This window comes from Apodemus sylvaticus, chromosome 11 (assembly GCF_947179515.1).
Source record: "Apodemus sylvaticus chromosome 11, mApoSyl1.1, whole genome shotgun sequence".
Classification (NCBI taxonomy): Eukaryota; Metazoa; Chordata; class Mammalia; order Rodentia; family Muridae; genus Apodemus; species Apodemus sylvaticus.
The window spans coordinates 44647229-44670147 of NC_067482.1; the positions used below are offsets into that span (position 1 = coordinate 44647229).

The following is a 22919-nucleotide window of genomic DNA, read 5'->3' on the forward strand; positions in this document are numbered from 1 at the left end:
GGTTTAATAAATGGTGTTAGGTTCATCTCTAAGATCCATGCTCTCCCTAGTTCAGGGTATTGGCTAGGTTTCTAATAACAGGCATTATTTTCCCTCCTATTGCAGGATAATGATAATTAGGTGTTAGTAACAAGCAACATAAGAGTGAGCTGTTACTCCCTGGAGTTGCTGTGCTGTGCTAGTGGGTCCTAGGCCGCCTGCCCGTGCTGGGGAGGGCGTGCTCTTGATTGCTTCCCTGCAGCACTTTTTGGTACTGTGAAAATCCTTAGGGAGGACGCTTCCTGCTGACTTCATGAGCATTCCCATCCTTCATAGCTCTCTTTTCCTGGCATGCCATACTCCTTAGTTCTTTATTCCCAGTTATTCTCCAATTTCCATGCACTCTCTACCAGGCTTTTTAATACCCTTCATTTTCCTTTTTTTTTTTTTTTTTTAATCTTTCATTACACAGAACTCTGTAGCTTCACCTGTTTAGGATTAAATAGTCTTTTAGTCAATTTTTAACCTCCCCCGAGACATCACATTGATCCTTTGGAGCTTAACCATTCCTTCTCAGAGATAAAATGCCATCCTAACATGCTTAAAATTCCAGATTTATCACTAGCATTACAAAAAAATTGTAATGCCTATTATGGTAAGCATTATATTAAACTTCCTTAAGTTCTAATAAATTGTTTAAATTTTTCATGTATGAATATAGGAATAACACACGTTAAGACTCACAAAGCCAGGTATAGTGGTGCACACCTTTAATTCCAACACTCGGGAGGCAGAGGCAGGCAGAGCTCTCCCGTGTGGCCAGCCGAGTCTACAAAGTGAGTTCCAGGACTACACAGAGAAACCCTGTTTCAAACAAACAAAAGTTTTAAATAGTTGAACAGGTTGTAGTATTGTTAAATGATGTATCTTTTCATATGTATCCCTACATACAGAGCTCTCAATGAAATGTGGAAGTGTCAGAACATGCTTCGGAGTCACGTGCGCGAACTATTGGACTTACACAAGCAGCCAACAGTAGGTTTATGATTTTTGTTTTAATTCATAGATTGCAAATCAGTGGTTAATTTTTCTGTGGTATAATGTAATTAAAGTATCTCAAGGGGTTTTAATTTTTAAATGTCAGTTAAGCTGTTTTCATATCTAAATTGCCTTTTTTATTAGTTTCTTAAGCATTCTTGTTTGTTTGATTGGTTGGTTTTCTGGTTTTTTAGCTCAATCCGGACTAGAAATCACTGTTAACCAGGTTAGCTGCAAACTCCCCGACAGCCTTCCCTTCTCAGCGTTTGCTAGGTGGGATTGTAGTCATATGTTAGTTACTTTCCTTGCGATGGTGACAGAATACGAGACAAGAGCAAAAGAACTTAAGGGAGGAGGAGGGTGTGTTTTGGCTCACAGTGTTAGGGCACAGTCCACCACAGCAGGAAGGCATGGCAGCAAGAGCCTAAGCCAGCTTGTTTGTCATGTGGCCTAGGCTGACTGAACTCCTACCTCCAAGCAGTGGGGCCTCCCTTAGCCGATGATGAGCTGAGCTGACAGGCTCCAATGAGTATTAATATCAAAACAGGCCTTCTCATATTTATGTTAATTTAAGTGTATGAATATTTTGCATATATGCGTGATATGCTTGCCTGTCCATTTTTCTGGAATTGGACTTACAGATGCTTGTAGGCCAACATGTAGCGCTAGGAAATCAAATCTCAGCCACTCCTCACCATGAGCTTTCAGCCCTCTCCTGACACACCCTCTTTGACCTTATTTGTATCTTAATGTTTACTCTCTACTCTTCTTTGCTAGTCCTCTCTCTCTCTCTCTCTCTCTCTCTCTCTCTCTCTCTCTCTCTCTCTCTCTCTCTCACACACACACACACACACACTCACACGTGGAGGTGAGCCATTTTCTAATGAGATTATAGTGATTTTATTTAAAGCTAAGGAACACATTGTACAGTGTCTGTATTGTTAGAGAATTTATTAATATGAATGACTAATACTTTGCTTATGTTTTAAATTTCAGTCAGAGGCAAACTGCTCTGCCATGTTTGGGAAACTGATGACCATAGCAAGTAAGTATGTTTATTTATCCAATGAGTATTAATGTCAAAACAGGCCTTCTCATATTTATGTTAATTTAAGTGTATGAATATTTTGCATATATGCGTGATATGCTTGCCTGTCCATTTTTCTGGAATTGGACTTACAGATGCTTGTAGGCCAACATGAAGCGCTAGGAAATCAAATCTGGGTCCTTTCTAAGAGCAGCAAGTTCTCTTATCTGCTGAGCCATCTCTTCAGCCCACTCAAAACAAGTTATTAATTTAGCTAATGATACTATGGTATCATAGAGTGGTAAAAGATAATTGTTAATTTTGTTTATAAGTACCATTTGTCAGATTTTCTCTTATTGGCTCATCAATATTTATTTACTTTTTAAATGTACTTTTTAGTTTTACTTTGTTTTTATTTTTAATAATGTGTAAGCATGTGTGTCTGTGTGTGGGTGGGTACATGTCCGGCAGGGTCCAGAGATGTCAGAGCTCCTGCAGCTGTTGTTATAGGCAGTTGTGAACTACTTGACAAAGGTACTGAGTCCTTTGTAGGAGTACAAGTATTCTTTACTGCTAAGACATCTCTCCAGCCCCTTACCTAGTGTCTTAAAGACAGTTATAATGTAGTTATTTTTTTTGTCTAATATTTATTTTCTTCATGTCATAGAGAATTTGCCTGACCCTGGGAAAGCACAAGATTTTGTAAAGAAATTTAACCAGGTTCTTGGTGATGACGAGAAGCTGAGGTCTCAGTTGGAATTATTAATCAGCCCAACCTGTTCGTGCAAGCAGGCTGACATTTGTGTGGTTAGTGAATCAGGATTTTATATTTTCTTAACTCTCAGAAATCTGTATTTTATTACAAATATTTATTTTTTGTGTAACTTTTAACTGTATGGTAGATGTTAAATTATTTAGAACTCTATTCAAATGGAACAAATTTCTTTTTTTTTTTTTTTTTTTCTTTTTTTTTTCTTTTTGGATTTGGTTTTTTTCCGAGACAGGGTTTCTCTGTGTAGCCCTGGCTGTCCTGGAACTCACTCTTTAGACCAGGCTGGCCTCAAACTCAGATCCGCCTGCCTCTGCCTCTCAAGTGCTGGGATCAAAGGCGTGCGCCACCACTGCCTGGCGATAAAACACTTCTAATTAATGTGTGTTCTAATTAATGAATTAAACATTTCTAATTAATTCACTTAAGAAATGTGAAGAATTCGGAATGTTTGTATGCTTGCATTTCCTCCTTTTCTCTCTGAGCATAGGAGCAAAACCTGATAATAACTTAGTTGTAGTTATGTCAGCATGTGAGGTTTCATTTGAAAGGAGGAAATTCCTAGGTAGATTTCTGTCTTGCAATTATTATGATTATGATTATGATTATGATTATTATTATTATTAGTAGTAGTAGTAGTAGTAGCAGCAGCAGCAGCCAGCCAGCCAGCCAGCATCATTATAAAAACTCAGGGGAAAAGCTCATTTTGTTCCTGTCTTCAGCATTTATGTTCCTATGAAGCTGTGACACATTATACTGAGACTAGGTTTAAACATGAATAAGAAAACAGCAGTTTGGTTATTTACTTTTTACCCTTATTCTGAAGAGGATTGATAATTTAAATATGCAATGAGGCATTAAAGATTATAATAGATGTTCTTACAAAATGGTCCTGGAACATAAAACAGTTTTTATTCACTGTGGGGAAATAAGTAGTTACATGTAAATTAAATCTTAAAGATTAATCTAGGTGTTTGTAATTAAAATATCCTGGAATGAATTCAGTGGGCAAGAAATGTATGCGATCAATGTTGCTGGTTTTATGAATCACCTAGTTGGACTTAAATACTGTATTTGTACTGAAAAAGCATGATAACTAGGCATGGTGGTTCTTGTCTGCAGTCTTAGCCTTCAGGAGACAGGGCAAGAAAATCACCACGAGTTCATGACCAGTGTGTGATCAATAGCGAGATCCTGCTATTTGCTTGTTTGCTGTTAGTAAACAAAACAGCCAATCAAATAGCTTGGTAGATAAAGGGACTTCCTGTGAAGCCAAAAGAGTTTGGTCCTGTACCCATGTGGTGGAAGTAGAAAATAGAATCTCTTAAACTATCTCTGACTTTCGCAAGCCCTTCATTGCCTGTACATGTGCCTATATACACAAGAGAAAAAGATAGATGTAATTTTTTGTTTGTTTGTTTGTTTTTTGGATTTCGTTTTTCCGAGACAGGGTTTCTCTGTGTAGTCCTGGCTGTCCTGGAACTCACTCTGTAGACCAGGCTGGCCTCGAACTCAGAAATCCGCCTGCCTCTGCCTCCCAGAGTGCTGGGATTACAGGCGTGCGCCACTACCGCCCAGCCAATAGATGTAATTTTAAGAGGACGTTATTAGTTCCTGCTTTTCTCACCTTTCTATTATAAGCACAGTGTAACTTGTATATATTATTTAAATTACCTATGTTTTTTAATATAAACTATAATTACAAGACCCTGTAAATTATAACCCTGTGGGGTTATACATTGTGCTTATGTAGGTCTGAAAAAAAAAAAAAAAGAGTTGTTACAGGCCAGCCTCTAAATGGAACAGCGTCTAAACGGAGTAGCATTTCAGAAATGGCTACTGCACTTCTAATTCCTGGGAATCATATCTGTATATAATAAGTGAGAACCAGCCATGTTCAGTGCTATTTTCAGTGGCAATCTCCCACCTGAGTTCAAAATGAAACCTTCAATGGAAGGATAGAACTGGCTGCTGAAGGTTGTTCTCCACATAGAAGTCATGCAATATGTGCACCCACATAAAAGACACATACTAGTAATAATAAATAAAGTTTAGATTGCAAAATAGAAGTACATATGGTCTGTGGCTTGTGATTGGAAATCTGAGATTTGGACCTGGTTGAAAATTTATTAACACTGTTAAGTCACCTGGGAAGTCTAGAAAAAAAATGAGATTTCCAGCAAGATTGCCACTCTTTGTCAAAGGTAGCTGGTATATAATACAGCCGCCTTTGAGAGCTTTCATAGCAACAACTAAACCACTGAGCCATCTCATCTCTCCAGCCTCAAAATGTTTGTTTGTTTGTTTTGTTTTGTTTTGCTTTTGAGAAAAGGTTTCTCTGTATAGCGCTGGCTGTCCTGGAACTCACTCTGTAGAGCAGGCTGGCCTCGAACTCAGAAATCCACCTGCCTCTGCCTCCCAAGTGCTACAGTTAAAGGTGTGCGCCACCACCGCCCGGCTACATTTTTCTTTTATAGAGATAAGTAGCTCTGATACTGTCCTTTGGATTGTTGCCATTACATTCATGTGGACAAACCCACAGGCACATATACACGTACACATAATATTAAGAATATGCTTTTCAGGGAAATTAACTGAAAGAAAGCCCAATATCCTATTAAATCATAAAATAATAAAGCCATTTATCCATACTTATAAATAAAACTTTTTCAATAAAGCATTATGATATTAAACTAAATAAAAATTCTGTAGCATAAGTGTAAGGCAAAAAATAGAAGTCACCTATCGCTTTTCTACTCTTCACTGTCTGGATTTTATAGTGACTGCGTATTGTGTATATTTTAATCGGTGCCTAAAACAGACATTGTTTCCACTTTTTCTGAGTTTTGAATTTTGCAGTGAATCCTCTTCCTTTAGTTAAGCTAATTGTGAAAAATACTAAATGTTTCAAGCTCAACAGTAAAACCTTTTTCTTTTATAGAGGGAAATAGCTCGTAAACTTGCAAATCCTAAGCAGCCAACCAACCCTTTTCTAGAGATGGTCAAGTTTCTGTTGGAAAGAATCGCTCCTGTGCACATTGATTCAGAAGCCATAAGGTAAGATAGGAAGTGTATGTAGAATAAATAGATGCTCATTCAAAGTGCATGGCTGTAAACTTAAGTGCTGGACCCTAGAAGTCTGGAAGCCATCTGTTTAAAGCTTTCTTTAATGGCAGAGGGTACCTGCCATTCTAATAGACTGCAGTATTATTTAAGGTGTTTTTTTTTTTTAATGACTACTTACATTTAGACTTATGCTAATTTGAAAAATCTTCAGAACACAACATACCAAAAAAGAGAAAGTTTTAGTTCTGTATGATTATTTACTAAGAGCTGAGTTTTCTTAAGCATTCAGTATTTGATGATACTCTGTTATCTCTCTTTTATCACCTTTCAGTTTTTGTGTGAGAACAGAATGGCTTATTGAAAACGAGGACTTATATTTTTAAAACAACCTTGACATTTTATTTCTAGTGATTTCATATTGTAAATTTTGGGGGTGATTTTTGCCTTGTAGTGATAATTGTTTTTCCTGTTGAAATACTTTGTAGCACTCACTGATTCTTAATCCAAATAGATACAGATTTAGACCTAGTCCAGGACCTAGCACCCACATAGAAGCACTAGTCATATCACCTTTGTGAATCATTATTGGGGTTATATGAGAAAGCACTTTATACTAGTGTTCAAGGGTTACCCTAACTGAATCCTGTTGGCTGGCAAGTTAGAGAATACTAATTTTTTTTAGTTGTAGAAACTAAAACTTTCAAGATCAAGATATTAGCATTTTTTTCTGAAGTCATTCTCCTTGTCTTCTAGACAACTACCATCTTCTCCGTGTGTTTGCAAATGCTCTTTCCTCTTCATGCCCAGGATAACTCTGTGTCCTACTCTTCTTAAGAAAATAGTGCTCATCCAAGATTAGGCTCACCCATCCAATCCATGTGATTTCACCTTACATAATTATTCTTTACTGCCCTATCTCCAGATATAGTCACATTCTGAGGCACTGGTAGCTAGAATCTATGAATTATTGAACAACGGGCCAGCTTATACATGAGTTAAGACTTCCTGATCTAGTTTTCTACTTTGCAAATTAAAACAAAAAGTAAACTAAAAAATTTTGGGTCAGAATGTTTGTTTTTCGTTAGTTTTTGAATGTAGGCATATTATTCCTTTTTCTTTTCTTTTTCTTTTTTTTTTTTTTTTTGGCATATTATTTCTTGTCAGTATCTTTTGGTCAGTACCTTTACCTTCCACGTCCCCTGCCTTGAGTGCAGCTGTGTATATGTGCAGTCATGAGCACACATGCATGTGTGCTGGGATTTAATTCTGGACCTTTTGAATGCTAAATGTATGTTCTTATTAGTCAGGTCACCCCTACATCACATTTAATTGGTTAAAGTTACAATGTAATAGAAATAGGAACAATTGAGTTTGCATGTTAACTTTGAGAGGGATGTGCTGTGACATCAAGATGTCTCACAGGGGTTCATCATATCAGCAAATTACTCCTGTTTGATTCCCAGTGTTCAAACTCCTCTGAAATCTCATCATGAATTATTTGATCTCAAAGAACATCTTGGTTAATATTTCTACCAGACTGTAAATTTGTAATAATGTGTTTATTAATTTTTATGAGAAAAATATATGTTGTACGTCTTGGAGTAGTAGCCTTTAATGTCAGCACGTTTAAAGTAGAGGCAAATGGATATTTTAGTTTATGGCCAACCTGATCCATAATAGTGATATGCAGGCCAACCTGGGATACATGGGGAAATCCTGTTTCACAAGAAGTAAAAGCCATATCTTTATATTTATCCAAATCTTCGCAAAATACTATTATTATAAATGAAGGGTTATTTTTTTTTAACTTAGTGGTTTTGTGAAAAGTGCATTGCATACTTTGTGAAGAATAAGTTATATAACTTGAACTGTGTGTGTGTGTGTGTATTGTTATAGAAGACTTCAAAAATAAGCTATGTATCTGATGAGCATTAAAAGGAAGTAGACATTACTGTAATTAGCTAAGTGAGGACTACTGGGGTAAAGTCCAGGTCCCTGGCCTCGAGTCTGGGTTACTTAGGTGCTCTGAGCTTCAGTTTACCACTGAAAATTGCAGTCATGATGATTACCACATTAAAATTATTGAATTTATATGTATGTAAATAACATCTATATTAAACAATAGATAAAACATTAATTTAACACAATTTAACATGTGTTTTATATATATACATATATATATATTTCTATATATATATACACACACATACATAATGATTAATATTTACAGTTGTTTTAGGTAAAAATAGCAAACAAGATAAAGGGATAAAGAGATTAAGAAATATTTAGATAGGCCAGAGCTATAACTCTGGTGTTTTGAGCCAGAGTCTCACTATATGTCTATGACTGACCTAGAAGTTGCTTATATATAGACCAGGCTAGTCCTGAACTTGTTAGCTTCCTGCCTCTGTCTCCTGGGTGTTACGGTTATAGGCTCAGACCACCCATCTTGAATAGTTTATAATCCAGATTTTTGAGAGAAAACATTGGTGGCAGACATGGGTGTTTGTTTGTTTGTTTGTTTGCATTCCTTTCATCCCAGAACTAGGGAAACAGAGGCAGGTAGATCTCTGTTATTTCAGGGCTAACCTGATCTACATGATCAGTTCCAGGGTAGTTGGGGTTTATTTACACCCTGTTTCAGATACAAACAAAAAGAAAGAAAAAGAAAAGATTGAATATCACAAGATTATTCATACTGAAATTACTTAAAAATGTGTTACACTGCAATGATCACTGTGATAATGGTTGAAATTTAGGAATGGCAGTAAATTAGAGTAGACAGAGGTCAGGAAAAGAACTGGATCCTGAGGGAACAATGATGACATGAAAATTTGAAAATATTTTTTTTACGAGGAATGGCCACACTTAGAAAATTATGATTGACTTCTGTGTTACCATAAAGGTTAGGGGTACATGCTGGCAGAGCACATAAACGTGCATGCCCCAACCCTAATGATCCGCAGTGTGATTCCCCAGAACAACCCGCATGCCTGAAGAAGAGAGCTGAGCCCTCAACGCCCTGAGTGTGCATTGGCCCTGTATGCACTCGGAGATACTTGATAAATAAGTACATGTAAAGGCAAGGGGATTGGAAGGCCATTGTGCACTTAGGTGGATACAGTATTCCGCCCTTCCTCCCTTCCTTACTGAGATGGCTTCTCTACATAGACCTGGCTGTCCTGGCACTCACTATGTAGACCTGGCTGGCCTCTAACTCACAGAGATATGCCTGTTTCTCCTGGGTTGAAGGGTAGCACTGTCACACCAAGTTTTGAGCATGTACTGTCCTTTCAGGGGCCCCATGTTCAGTTCCTATTGCCCATATCAGGCAGCTAATACTCACCTGTATCTCTTAGACATTTAATGCTATCTTCTGCCTTCTGTTGGCACCACATATACACACAAAAATAAAAACTAATCTTTAAAGAAAATGAGAGGACTCGAGAGATGGCTCAGTGGGTAAGATCACTGACAGCTTCCGAAGGTCATGAGTTCAAATCCCAGCACCCACATAGCTGAGCCAACAACGATTCGTAAGGTTCGTGCCCTCTTCTGGTGTCTGAAGACAGCTACAGCAAATTTACATTAAATCAATCAATCTTTTGGTTTTTTGTTTGTTCTTTTTTTTTTTTTTTTTTTTTTTTTTTTTTTTTTTTTTTTAAGAAAGAAAATGAGAAAAGAGACTAAACAGTAGAGGACTCAACAGGTTGCCTGCAAGTTAAATAAACACTAACAGATAGCTTAGGAAAGAAGGGGAAAGTATCATGGCCAGTGCAGATTCTCTGGGCTCTGCTATTACAAAGACTCAGGACTTGCTCCCAGCACGACCTGCACTGTGCTACCCAAAACAAATTGTAGATTTTGAACACAGAAGACTGTAGAGCCCTGGTCCCCCTCAACTACACTATGGCTTGAGAAATCTGAGGTATAAATATTTTTTCATAATTGCTTTAGGAGCTAGGCTGGAATACAAGACAGTAAACACAGACTCTTTCGAATAAAAGAAATGAGTTGATCTGGAACCAACTGATATTGGTGCTAGGAATCAAACCTTGTTTGTCTACAGGTAGTATGTGATGAACCCACTCATTGAGCCATCTCTCCGCACCCTCATGATTTTATTTTGTTTTTTGTAGTTCATGCTGGCTTTTTGAACTTACATTTTTCTTCCTTCATCTTCCCAAGTGCTAATATTACAATTATCCGTTACACAATTCAGGCTTATACTTGAAATTTAAAAAAAAAATATCCTTTATGGTAACATGTCTGCAACCCAGGTCATAGCAAATAGAGTCTACTATGTGTTGACTTTAAGGCTCGATGGAGCTATGTAAGACCCTTGATTTTCACAGCTCCTCAGATTGATGATCAGTAAGAGGAAATTAAAAGAGTCGCGGCAATATACAAAGACTGTATCCTCTAAACAAATCATGTTAATTTGATCAAAGCCATAATGCCAACAAAGGAGAAAATTTCTCTTACCCCCCCTCTCACACACACATACTTATCTCACCCTGTTTTTTGAGACCAAATCTTGCTGTATCACCCGAGGCATCTTGCTATTCCCACATACCGCTTGCTATGCCCAGTATCCCATACTAGCCTTGACCTAATGATAATCCTTCTACTTTAGCCTTAATTATGTCAGAATTACTGGTGTGCACCACCACACCCAGTTGTGTGGCATCAAGATTAAACCCAGAGCTTGACTAAACTAGGCAGTCCTTCTCCCTACAAACTACATTCCCAATCTCATATCTGTTTTTGTTTTAAATGCTCTCAATTTAGCCAGGGGAAGTAGCTAGACCCCTGCAGTTGTAGTCCTGGGCAATCCTACCACTCAAGGCCTGAGTCAAGCAGACCAAGGGAAATCAGCCTGGCGTGCATCTGAGACCTTGTCTGAGAAACAAGCAAACAAGTCTGATCTGTTAGGCAGTTTGATCTTATTGATCATGTAATGTTCTGTGGTAGTAAATATATTGAAAAGATAACTAATTTCTTACACTACACAGATTCTAATTGCAAATTTGTAAATAAATCTTATTTTTTTATTAATTGGTTCTGCTAGTAATTACATAGGATGGAATTACTGATTCTATAGATTAATTTGCTACTGTAATTGATACTACTTCCCCTTTATATGTTCACTGAAAAGTTTTTGTATCACACTTGCTCATTGTGTGTGTGCACACATACCTGTGGCACACACTTGGAGGTCAGTGAGCAAGGCTCGGAATCCTCGCCTTCCGTTGTGTGGGCTCCAGGACGCACACCTACTGCAGCAAGTACCTTTACCCTCTGAGCCATCTTACCTGCCCCCTTTCTATCTGAATTTTGTTCTGAATGGCCATTTGCCCAATTTTCAACTATTTTCATATTGTTTTCATCAAAACAAATACATTAAGTTTGCGGGAGGGTAACATAACAGTAAGCTCGCCTGTAGTGTAGTCAACACTGATCCTCGTGCTACAGACATTTTCTTTGACCATGGTCTTTTTATATTCTCTGATTTTCATATTTTAGTTAGGATACATTACTAATTTAAGTAGTCTTGCTTACTTAACATTTCTTCATTTGCTAGTGCACTAGTGAAACTGATGAATAAGTCAATAGAGGGGTCAGCGGACGATGAAGAGGAGGGTGTCAGTCCAGACTCAGCCATCCGCTCAGGGCTTGAGCTTCTTAAGGTATTTCTTTTTATCACCATCAACTTCCAAAGATAATTAAGGACATTCCCTTTATGGTGTGCATGAGGGGGCTTATTTCAAGTTAGATTATTCAAAAGATTAAATTTTTCTGATAAGAGTTACATCTATTTATTTTGTTTTGTTTAAAAACAAGAGTCTCATTCTATAGCCCAGAATCATCTATCCATCTGCCTCATAGCCTTTCACATACTATGATTACTGATGTCTGGTAACATGCGTGGCTAAAAATCAGATCTTATAAAAATGACTTTAATCATAATGTAATTATTTTACAGCATACAGTGGCGTTCTAAAAAATGTTAGTGATTATCTTTTTTATTTCTGCTATACTTGTGACCATGTATGCTAAATAATCCAAGCTTTCAAAGAGACTGTATCTGAAGTGCTTGACTGACAGGTTATATGATACCATCATTATAAATGGACATTTTAAAGCTATTCATGATTTTAATAAACGCAAATGAATTCATATTACCTATAAATAAGAGGCAGGTGTGACTCAGACTTTGCCATAATACTGCAGAGAAGGGTTGCTTTCAGAAGTAGGGAACACAATCAGGGTCCCACATTACAGAGTGGCATGGAACCATTGTCCAACCACAATACTGGGTGGAACTCTTGTTGAATCGACTAAAAAGAGGGAGAAATTGAGGCAAAAGTGCACTGAAATCACAGTGAGGTAAACTGAAGAAGAGATTAAGTGGTGCTAGAGAAAATATTTGCAAAAGAGAAAGCCCAACAGTTAAGTAAGAGTACTTAATGATTGTTCTTCCAGAGGACCCAGGTTCAATTTCCAGCATTCATATGGCTGCTGACCACTGTTTGTGTAACACCAGCTCCAGATCCAACACCCTTACACACGATAGGTGCAGGCAACACCAGTGCCCAGAAGATTAAAAATAAATATGTAATTTAAAAAAACTTTATTCTAAGTTTAGTAAAATCAATAGGTGATGGAAAGATTAGGGAAAAGATAGCATATTAACTATCTTGGGAAAGAGACTGGAATGTACTACTCAGTGTTCCTGTTAAAGTCTCTTGAGTAAAAGTAACAGCAATGGTGGCTAAATGTGTAATTTATAGTTCCAAGTGTTGTAGCTGCATTTGTACACCAGAACTTTACATTTTATTCAATGAAAGAAATGTCCTTTTTAAATAGAGTAGAGCTGTTGTTTGTACTCCTAAAGGTGTATCTGTTCCTCCAGGTTCTGTCTTTCACACATCCTACCTCGTTCCACTCTGCAGAGACGTATGAGTCCTTGTTACAGTGCCTAAGAATGGAGGATGACAAGGTAGCAGAAGCTGCAATACAAATTTTTAGGAACACAGGCCACAAAATAGAAACTGACCTTCCCCAGATACGCTCGTGAGTATTTCTTTTTAACATGGTAAACATAAACATTTCTGTGTGGGGAAGTGATAAGATCATGATTTCTCTCTTGTGGAAGAGAATGGCAGCAGGAAGAAAACTGCTTTCATGCTGCTTGCTTTGGTCTCTCTGTCTCCTGCCCCATCTTACCAGTTAAGATAAATGCAGTGGGACAAACAGCACCGTCTATATAGAAAGAAAAAGAAATGAACAATTTAGTAATCACAGATCTTAATATTATATTTATGATTAATATATCTTTCTGATTTGTGTATTTTTTCCTTTCAAACTGACTATAAATTTAGTAGTGACCTCCTTCCTGTCCCCCCCCCAAACAAAACCCAGGGGACTTAAATAGTAGTGTTCATCATAAAATATTTAATAGTTGCTTTGTAATTGAACTGGTAACAGAGATCATAAGAATAAAATGCAATTTTATAGTTGCATTTAACATTTTGGGATTATACTTGTGGTAAGGGAAACATGAATACATTCATATGTCTATTGTATATGTTCATTGGTAACATAATCATGAAAAATTCATGGTAAATCTAAGAGAAACAGTATTTATCTCATAATATAATAAAAATAGATCAAATGGACCCCTATAGGTTTTATTAAATAGAATTTATGTAGAACAAAAGGATTATCTGGTCAGTCTTTGTCTTCAAAGAGCTTTGTGGTCTAAAAATTTAATTGCTTATATATCTGTACATACAAATTAGAAATATCATTAGGGCCAGGCTTGGTGGAAAGGTCACAAACAAGGCAAGAATGACTTTCACTCAGAATTGTTTTCATAGGGACGTAGTGGGCTAAGGATTCTCAGTGGGAGAGCACTTGCTTGGCACACACAAGGCCTTGTTCAAACCCCTGTGCACATAAGAGGAAAAAGATAATTAACATTGAAGGCTAAAGTTTGACATTTTCTTCTAAGCTTGGAATATTTTTACATTTTAAGACAAGAGTGCTAATTTTAAAAGAATGCTCTATCAAAATAAACATTAGAAAAAATAGATATACATGGAATAGTTAACTTTAGAATCAAAGTTGGAAACCTTTCCTTAAGAATAGTTGAGGATAAAAGAAATAATCAGAGAAAAGTTTAGAAACATTAAAGACCTCAATAACAACCCTGATTGTGCCTCTGGAAAAAACAAAAATGTTATAGAAAAAAACAAAATAGAATGGAGAGATCTTCCTTTGTTTTTGCATTATTTCAGACTTGCTTAAAAAATATTACATATGCCTACAGCTTGATCTAAATTGTATCTTCTGAGACTGGAGTGATGACTCAGCAGCTAAAATCACATACTGCTCTGTTCTTACAGAAGACCCTAGTTTGGTTTCCAGCACTCAGAATAACTTTAATTCCAACTCCCGGGGATCTGACACTTGACCATCACAGGCACCTGTACTCAAGTGTACATGCCTACATGCAGACATATAAACAAATTAAATGTTTTATTTTATTTATGTTTAATGTATTCATCTAATCTCTGACTTTTAAGTTGGTTATAAAGCCAGTAGTTACCACTTTCCTGTTGCAACAAAGACAAATAGCACAGTTAAATAGTGTTTCTCATAAAAAATTTACTACCTGCTTTGTAACAGAGAGCTGCAGTGATTATCTCACTAAGTGTATCCCCACTGTTAATAGTGATGAGCTTATGAACAAAAGACCACATGGTGCTCAGGGCTACCTAAACTAGTAAATTTGGAAATCCCTACCCTGTAGTTCAGATCTCCCCCAAGACGGGCTGTAGACATTTACATACATGTCAGAATTGAACTGAAGCATGTTTCAGACTTCTTTTTGGGTTTTGGTTGAGGTATATGTCTTGTGGTCTTGAATATTGCTATTAAGGTCTACTTTTAGATTTGGGTTTTTTATTGTTGTACTATAGGCCTTTGCATTTGATGACATCAACTTTTTGTCTTAAAAAATAAAATAGAGAGCCGGGCGTGGTGGTGCACGCCTGTAATCCCATCACTCTGGGAGGCAGAGGCAGGCCACTCTGGGAGGCAGAGGCAGGCGGATTTCTGAGTTCGAGACCAGCCTGGTCTACAGAATGAGTTCCAGGACAGCCAGGGCTACACAGAGAAACCCTGTCTCCAAAACAAAACAAAATAAATAAAATAAAATAAAATAAAATAAAATAAAATAAAATAGAACCCTGTTCTCTGTATTGAAGGTATAACCAATAATTGCTGTAGAGTTTCATTGCTGTACAGATTTTGTCTGATTATAAATGTTTATACTTATCATGAAAAGTTGAAACCAAGGGTGGGGGTATGTGGGCTCCATGGTGGTGTGGCCATTGTATACATAAAAGGCCTGAGTTTTAGAGGTGGGGGTATATGTGTGAGCCTAGGAGAATAAAAGGAAGAGAGTTGTTACTACTGTTTTATGAATGCTTTCGTTCCTTCTTGATATGTGTACTTATTTTGTTGGTTCATTGTGAATATATGTCCTTCAAATACATCTTTTGCTATATAGCCAGCATTTATTGCTTTGATAAGATACTTGAGGTTTTTTTTGTTTGGTTTTTTGGATTTGGTTTTTCGAGACAGGGTTTCTCCATATAGCCCTAGCTGTCCTGGAACTCACTCTGTAGACCAGGCTGGCCTGGAACTCAGAAATCCGCCTGCTTCTGCCTCCCAGAGTGCTGGGATTACAGGCGTGAGCCACCACCGGATACTTATTTTCAGATTGTTCTGTAGATATACTTTTAGTTTATCTTTCATCATAGTATAGTGATTAAATGCAATTATTTTACCTTATTTTTATAACTTTGAAAATGCAGCTTCACCTTCTATTACTCATGTAATCTTTGGCAGTTTTAGCTCATTCTTATGTTTTGCTTTCTTATCTTTGCTATGCTATATATATAATATTTTCAGGTATTAATATTTATTAGTCAAATTAATCCAATTTTAAAAATACATAGAATAGTAACTACACAAATCCTAGATTCTTATAAGAAACGTTTAGTTTGATTTTACGAAACTGTATGTAACTATTCCAGTGTGCTCTGCTTGCTGGGATCATTGCAACTGTTTAATAACATGTGACCTTTGCTACTTTTTTCCTTGGCTACTTTGAAATAATGGAAGGGAATTCTAAAAGGGAACTGAAAAATTAGGAATGTCTACTTAGAATGTAAATGTAAATATATGCCTTAGAGCAAGTCATAAGTTATTAACTAAGGGTGGCTTGTTTGCAATTTTTTTTTTTTTTTTTTTTTTTTTTTTTTTTTTTTTTTGGTTTTTTGGATTTGCTTTTTTCAAGACAGGGTTTCTCTGTATAGCCCTGGCTGTCCTGGAACTCACTTTGTAGACCAGGCTGGCCTCGAACTCAGAAATCCGCCTGTCTCTGCCTCCCAGAGTGCTAGGATTACAGGCGTGTGCCACCACCGCCCGGCTGCAATTTTTTTTTATATTCATGATTTAGTTTTAAAATGAAAATTCTTTACTGTTGTATGTCTTGGTTTATGAGATAGAGAAGGAACTTTAATAAATCTTTGTACCTATCAAATAATTTCTGGGAAAGCCTTCACTACCAGCGCTTATTTAAGTACGGTCAATGAGGATAAGAAGAAACTTAGGGATTTGCATGCTTCAGAAAAAGACAACTGTATTATTACTTCTGCAGAACCCTGATCCCCATTTTACATCAGAAAGCCAAGCGGGGCACCCCACACCAAGCCAAGCAGGCTGTGCACTGCATCCACGCCATCTTCTCCAACAAGGAAGTCCAGCTGGCACAGATTTTTGAGGTGTGTTTCCATTGGTGTGTCAGGCTCTTGCTTTGGTAAAGCTAGAGCCTGCGTTTTAAGGCTGTTCGTATGCCTTCTTCCATGCATGTGTAATTCCCGAGCACTTGTCTGCTCAGCACTCTATACTCACTGTTAGTCCTGTGTTCTATATGAGATTCTCTTTAGCTTTCGTCACTAACTTATTACTAGACAACGGAACTGCCCTTGCTTGAGTACCTACAACTATCCCTGAATACTACTCTTCTCGTCAGTTCTCTGTGTATGATCTTTGGACAGAGTCCGCTTCTTGAAAGGCATTCCTAGTGATATATTTCCACAGACTTTTATTTTTACAATTCAAGGTTATTTAAGCTGTGTCTTCTCAGCATAAAAAATTATATCCACCAAATTAGAAGAAGAGAGATGGAGAATAATGCAGATGTCCTCATTTCTGCTTGTTTTACTTGGGCTTTATCTGTTTTCTATATCTTTTCAATTTTATTATTATCTTTGTTACTCTTATCACTGTGATAAGACATTATGACCAAAGAACTTAAAAAGAAAGCATTTCATTGGAGGCTTGCTTATAGTGTCAAAGATCATGTTAGGGAGTATGGCAGCTGGCAGACATAAGTAGCTGAGAGCTCACATCTGTCCCACGAGTTGTGAATAGAGACATACACTCGGTCTGATGTGGGCTTTTGAAACCTCAAAGGCCATTTCCAGTGACTTTCCAAAAAGACCACATCTTCTAATCTTCCCAAACTGTTCCAGTAACTGGGACCTAACATTGAAACCTAATGGAGCCTTTCTCATTTGAATCACCACAATTATATTTCAGTAGGTGGAATAATAATATCTAAGATGGTTAAAATTAATTATGATCGTATAAGTAAAACAGATCCACTTGAAAATGCTAAAATTACTAGGATTGTAGAATATCTAAATGCTTGCAAAGCCATTGATAATTGTTTTCTTTTCATAGCCACTCAGTAGGAGTCTGAATGCTGATGTACCAGAGCAACTTATAACTCCATTAGTTTCCCTGGGCCACATTTCCATGTTAGCACCAGATCAGTTTGCCTCCCCAATGAAATCTGTAGTGGCAAACTTTATTGTTAAAGATCTTCTAATGAATGACCGGGTAAGTTTCTAAATTAATTATATCTAGAGTCTTTAGTTTAAGACTGCCTATATCTTTATCATGGAAGCATCTCTTTTTTAGTATCGAGGGTGTGTGTATGTGTATGTTTATGTGTGTGTGTTTTAAGCTTCACGTATTAGGTCCGAGGTGACTGATGGGCCCAGTAGGGGCTAACTTTTCGTCCCTTTGTACAAGTTTTGAAAGACCACACTACATCCTATTAATATTGCTGTCACTTTAAAATTATACTTTCTTTTTTTTTTGTAGATTCTTTTTATTTTATCTGTATGAGTGTATTTCTTGCATGTTTTTCTGTGCACCGTGTTTGTGGAGGCTAGAAAAAGTCATTGGATCACCTGGATCTCGACTTACAGAGAGCCCCATATGAGTGCTGAGAATATCAACTAGGTTATAGCAATTTTTCTTAAATACTGAGCCATCTTTATAGTCCCTACAGTGTATTTTTAAAAGGATATCACAATCTAGAATTAGGGTGCAGACACAAGGCACATCTATGAATTTCTTTATTTTTAGTGTTACATTGAGCATTCTCCACTCCTCTTTTATGAAGTTAGAGAAGATGGGGTTGAATTGACACCAAATCATTCACAGCCGTCCCTGGTTTATGTTCTTGTTCAGGAAGCTGAGTGAGCTACCATACCAGCCCTCAGCTGGCTATGCTTCTTCCTTCCTTCCTCCCCTGCCCCCCTCCCCCCAAGCCAGGGTCTTCTTGGTCTGGCCTGAAACTGGGTGTGCAACCCATGCTGGCCTTAAACACTTTAGTGACCCAGCAGTCTCTGCCTCTCAACTGCTGTTACTAGAATAAGTGAGCCACCATATCCAACCTGATTCTCCCCTTCCTCCCTGCCTCCCTACCTCTGCTTGGCTATTCTAGAACTCACTCTGTAGGCCAGTCTGGCCTAAATCTCGGAGACCTGCCAGCCTCTTCATCCTGAGTGCGATACTAAAGACATGCACCACTGTGCCCAGTCCTTTTAAAAAGTTTATTTATTTATTTATTTAGTGTAGGGGATGCATGACAGCTTGCTTGTGACTGTCAGAGGACATCTGTATAGAGTCGGCTCTCCCTTCTACCATGTGGATCCTGGTGAAGTCAGGTTGTCAGGCTTGCTAGTGAATGCTTTTTCTCCTGAGCTCTCTTTCCTGACACTCAGGAGAGATACATTCCCAAATTGAAAGAATCTTCTACCCACTAAGCAATGTATTCAAATTCCCTTAATATATGCCCTCAGAACTCTGCATATCTTATTGTCTTGTTCTTTTATAATATAACTTCTCTTATTTGGCATGTTTCCCAGATTCATTTTATTGTATTATTGATGAAAATTTCATGTATTTTTCTTCCCTGCTGAGAAATACTCCTTTGTATATTCCACTTTTTTTTTTGTCTGTTCATTAACAGTTTGGGTTTTGGCAATTGTAGTTAATGTTAATTTGTACTAAAAGTAAAATCTCTGATTCATATGATTATTGAACATTTTTTTAGATAACCACCAAACAGGTTAACATTGTGTCTGTCCCTTTTTAACCTTTTTACCAAACAAGTGTGTAGGTTCGTTTCTCCATACCTTTTTGAGAGAATAAATATAAAATGATATTGTATAATGGGAGTGGTATTCTTTTTTTTCTCTCCTTTTTAATTAGAATCATTTTCTAGGTGCTTATTTGCCTTCTGTGTGTCTGTGGAGAGTGGACTGTTCAGATCCTTTAGTACTTTTGTTTGTTACTGTTGAGGTTCAACTTGATGGTTTTGAGGTTTTGTAGCCTGTGTTGGATTTGAACTCTTATGTATGCTGGTCTTTGGGTCTTACATCTCTTCCTCTTTCCTAAATTCTGGGATTAAAGGCATTCATTACTGTACCAGCAAAGTTCATTTGTATATTCTGGGTTGTGAACACTTGTTTAGTATGTTCTGAGTGCAAAGTAGTGGAGATCTCGTCCTGTGTTGTCTGCTGAAAGATGATTGGTTTTCCTTTTCAGGTGATGTTTGTAGATGGTTTTCCTTTCTAGCAACATTCATTTGTTGGCACCTAGTTTTCTCTTTTCCCAGATCGTGGTATTAGTGTTCTTGACAAAATAAATCGACCCATATAATGAAAGGGTTATTTTTGGTGTTTTGTTTTTTGTTTTTTGTTTTTTTATTAAAAGGGTTTTCCCCCCTCTTCTATTCCATTGTCGTGTATTTCCATTGTTGCTTCAGAGTCTTGGTTACTGTAGGTCTGTAGTATGTTTTGAGGTTGGGAAATGTGACTCCTCTAATTTTGTTCTCTGTTTCTAAGTTCTTTTACCTGTATATTTTTACACTGTGTAGTAATCAGGATGGAAAACTAAATTTCTTCTATTATCTATAGTCAACAGGTGAGAAGAATGGAAAATTATGGTCTCCAGATGAGGAAGTTTCTCCTGAAGTACTAGCAAAGGTATATTTGCTTAGGTATTAATGACCTTTATGTTGAAAAAAGGGAATGCTTGTAGGTATCCTGGACTTTTTAATGTTATAGTTAATTAGCATTTTCTAGTGGACTCCTTGATTTATTACTTATCAAGTGTATGTGTGTGTGTGTGCACATATGCGTGGAGGTTATATGTTATATATCCCTCGGGCTAGAGGTAGTCAGATCTCAGGCTAGAGGTAGTCAGATCTCAGGCTGGAGTTACAAATGACTTTGCGTCACCTTATGTGGGTTGGGGCACATGTGTGTCCTCTGGAAGAGTAAGGAGGGCCCCAAACTGCTGAGCCTTGTCCTCAGCCTCAGTGTGCTTTATTTTAAAATTCATTGTAAATTAATACTTCTCTAAGGAATTGCAGGTGCTCTTGTTGTTTCTGGAATTTTGCTACATTTTGTTTGGTGGTATGACCTGGGATACTAAGGATTTAACCACATGCTCAGTCAGTGGTCCTCCACTGAGTACACTATCCTAATATAGGAGCCTCATATATTTTTGTCAGATTCTCAGTAAATATATGAAATAATACTTAGATCTTTAGCTCATCATATATATTGATAACAATCTTTCAGATAATTAAAACCACAGATACTTATGTAATCTCCCACATTTTAGTCAAGATGTGCCAGGCTTGATTTATTCCATAATAAATATGATACTATATTTCATCTAAATAATTGTTTTTAATCAGCATAGTGGCTATTTTTAAATTTTTGAAGAGTTTTGAAGATAGTGTAGATTTCTGGAGTTACATTAAAATGTATGATTAGATCAGGATAATTAGTGCATATCATTCTTTTTATTGAAAATGTCCATAGTTATCTCTACTTGCTACTTTGAAATGTAATCATTATTAAAATGTAATTATTAATTGTGACTTTATTTAAAGTTGCTATTTGGCCAGCTGGTGGTGCATGTCTTTAATGCCACCCCTCAGGAGGCACAGGCAGGTGGGTCTCTCTAAGTTGTAGTCCAGCCTTGTCTTCATAGTGATTTTCAGGAAAGCCAGGGCTTTGTAGAGAGTCACTGTCTTTAAACAAACAAACCCAAACAATATGCAAACAAATGAATAAATAAAAGTTACCTCATCTGTACATGTATGCTGCTATACCAGTTAGCATCCATTTCTTCCTCCTCCCACCTATCTGATATCTAAAAATTAGTAGTTTAAATTTTTATTTTTAAATTATGTATTTTAAGTAATTACAAAAGTCTTATTGTATCAAAAATCTGGAGAGCAAGACTTGATTGAGTTATGAAGCATGGAATGTTTATTCCTTTTGCTTCTCTGTTGGGAATAAGAATGTGCTATGGAACAAGTGCATGCCAGGTGAACGGAGAGTATCAGTCTTTTTTTTTTTTTTTTTTTTTTTTTTTTTTTGGTTTGTTGTTGTTGTTGTTCTTTCGAGACAGGGTTTCTCTGTATAGTCCTGGCTGTCCTGGAACTCACTTTGTAGACCAGGCTGGCCTCGAACTCAGAAATCCACCTGCCTCTGCCTCCCAAGTGCTGGGATCAGAGGCGTGCGCCACCACCTCATGGCCGAGATAACATTCTGATTGGTACTCTGCTTATCCCCTTGCCTTGTTCCACTAATCACGTTCATTTAAATTAGTCTTCCTTTTAACTAGAATTTTACATTGCTTTCATTTTTAGCATGTTAATATTTTATAGGTACAGGCAATTAAACTTCTGGTAAGGTGGCTGTTGGGTATGAAAAACAACCAGTCTAAGTCTGCCAACTCAACTCTTCGGCTATTATCAGCAATGTTGGTTAGTGAGGGTGACCTGACAGAGCAAAAGAGGATCAGGTGAGTTCTCTGACTTCTAGTTTCCTTGTACCCAAGCTTGGTTCTAATATTGAGTGCTTTAATTGCACTGTAAGCTGTGGATTTATCTCTATTGAATGCATTGAAGAATATTGGTATGTTTTTGTCATTTCTAAAAATTATGAACTGCTGCTAATAAATTTTTACTTAAAATAAGTTACTAAAATCCACATTTGCTTTATAAGCAATTAGTTGTTGAATTTCTACTCTGTAACATTATGAGAAGTGTAACGCAGTAAGATCATCCCATGATCAGATTGAACAAATGGAATGGTTCACAGTGGTTGCTCAAAAAGGGGGCAGGAATTTCAAGGAATGTTCATGCAAGCAAAGAGAAAACGTTGATAAATTGATTTCCACTTTTCAGTGTAGTGAAATTACTGTCTCCCTTTTGTTTCTTACATGAAGAAATTGTCAAAATCCTTGTTTTTTTCAAATCCTTGACATTCAGAGCACCAGCAATAATAAATCATGATCTCTACTTAAATTTATGTAAGAGGACACAAAATCTTATTTTTTTATTTATTGAGTACTGTTAGATTCTAGGTACTATTGTGTTATTTAAAGATAACATTATTTCCTCAAAGGAAAAAAAAACTACTTGAAAAGATAAATAGGCAATTATAGTTCATTATGCTTAATGCTTTGATAAATTGAAGAGATAAGCAAAAAATAAACAAAACCCACATTTTTATGTTGAGTAAGGAACAAGTTAATTTTTTGGTTTTTGTTTGTTTGTTTGTTTGTTTTTGATTTGGTTTT

General features: G+C 36.9%; 1 protein-coding gene across 2 annotated transcripts in view; it reads left to right on the forward strand.

Moving 5' to 3' along the window:
* The window catches only part of Pds5a (PDS5 cohesin associated factor A), a 96710-nt gene that overhangs the window by 53508 nt on the left and 20283 nt on the right, over positions 1–22919 (forward strand). For both annotated transcript variants that reach the window (XM_052199725.1, XM_052199726.1), the window contains exons 14-23: positions 933–1014; positions 2014–2062; positions 2712–2851; positions 5755–5870; positions 11464–11569; positions 12796–12956; positions 16615–16738; positions 17703–17861; positions 20234–20302; positions 22003–22139. In XM_052199725.1, the coding sequence (XP_052055685.1) occupies positions 933–1014; positions 2014–2062; positions 2712–2851; positions 5755–5870; positions 11464–11569; positions 12796–12956; positions 16615–16738; positions 17703–17861; positions 20234–20302; positions 22003–22139 (1143 nt within the window). The remainder of the gene's footprint in view (positions 1–932; positions 1015–2013; positions 2063–2711; positions 2852–5754; positions 5871–11463; positions 11570–12795; positions 12957–16614; positions 16739–17702; positions 17862–20233; positions 20303–22002; positions 22140–22919) is intronic.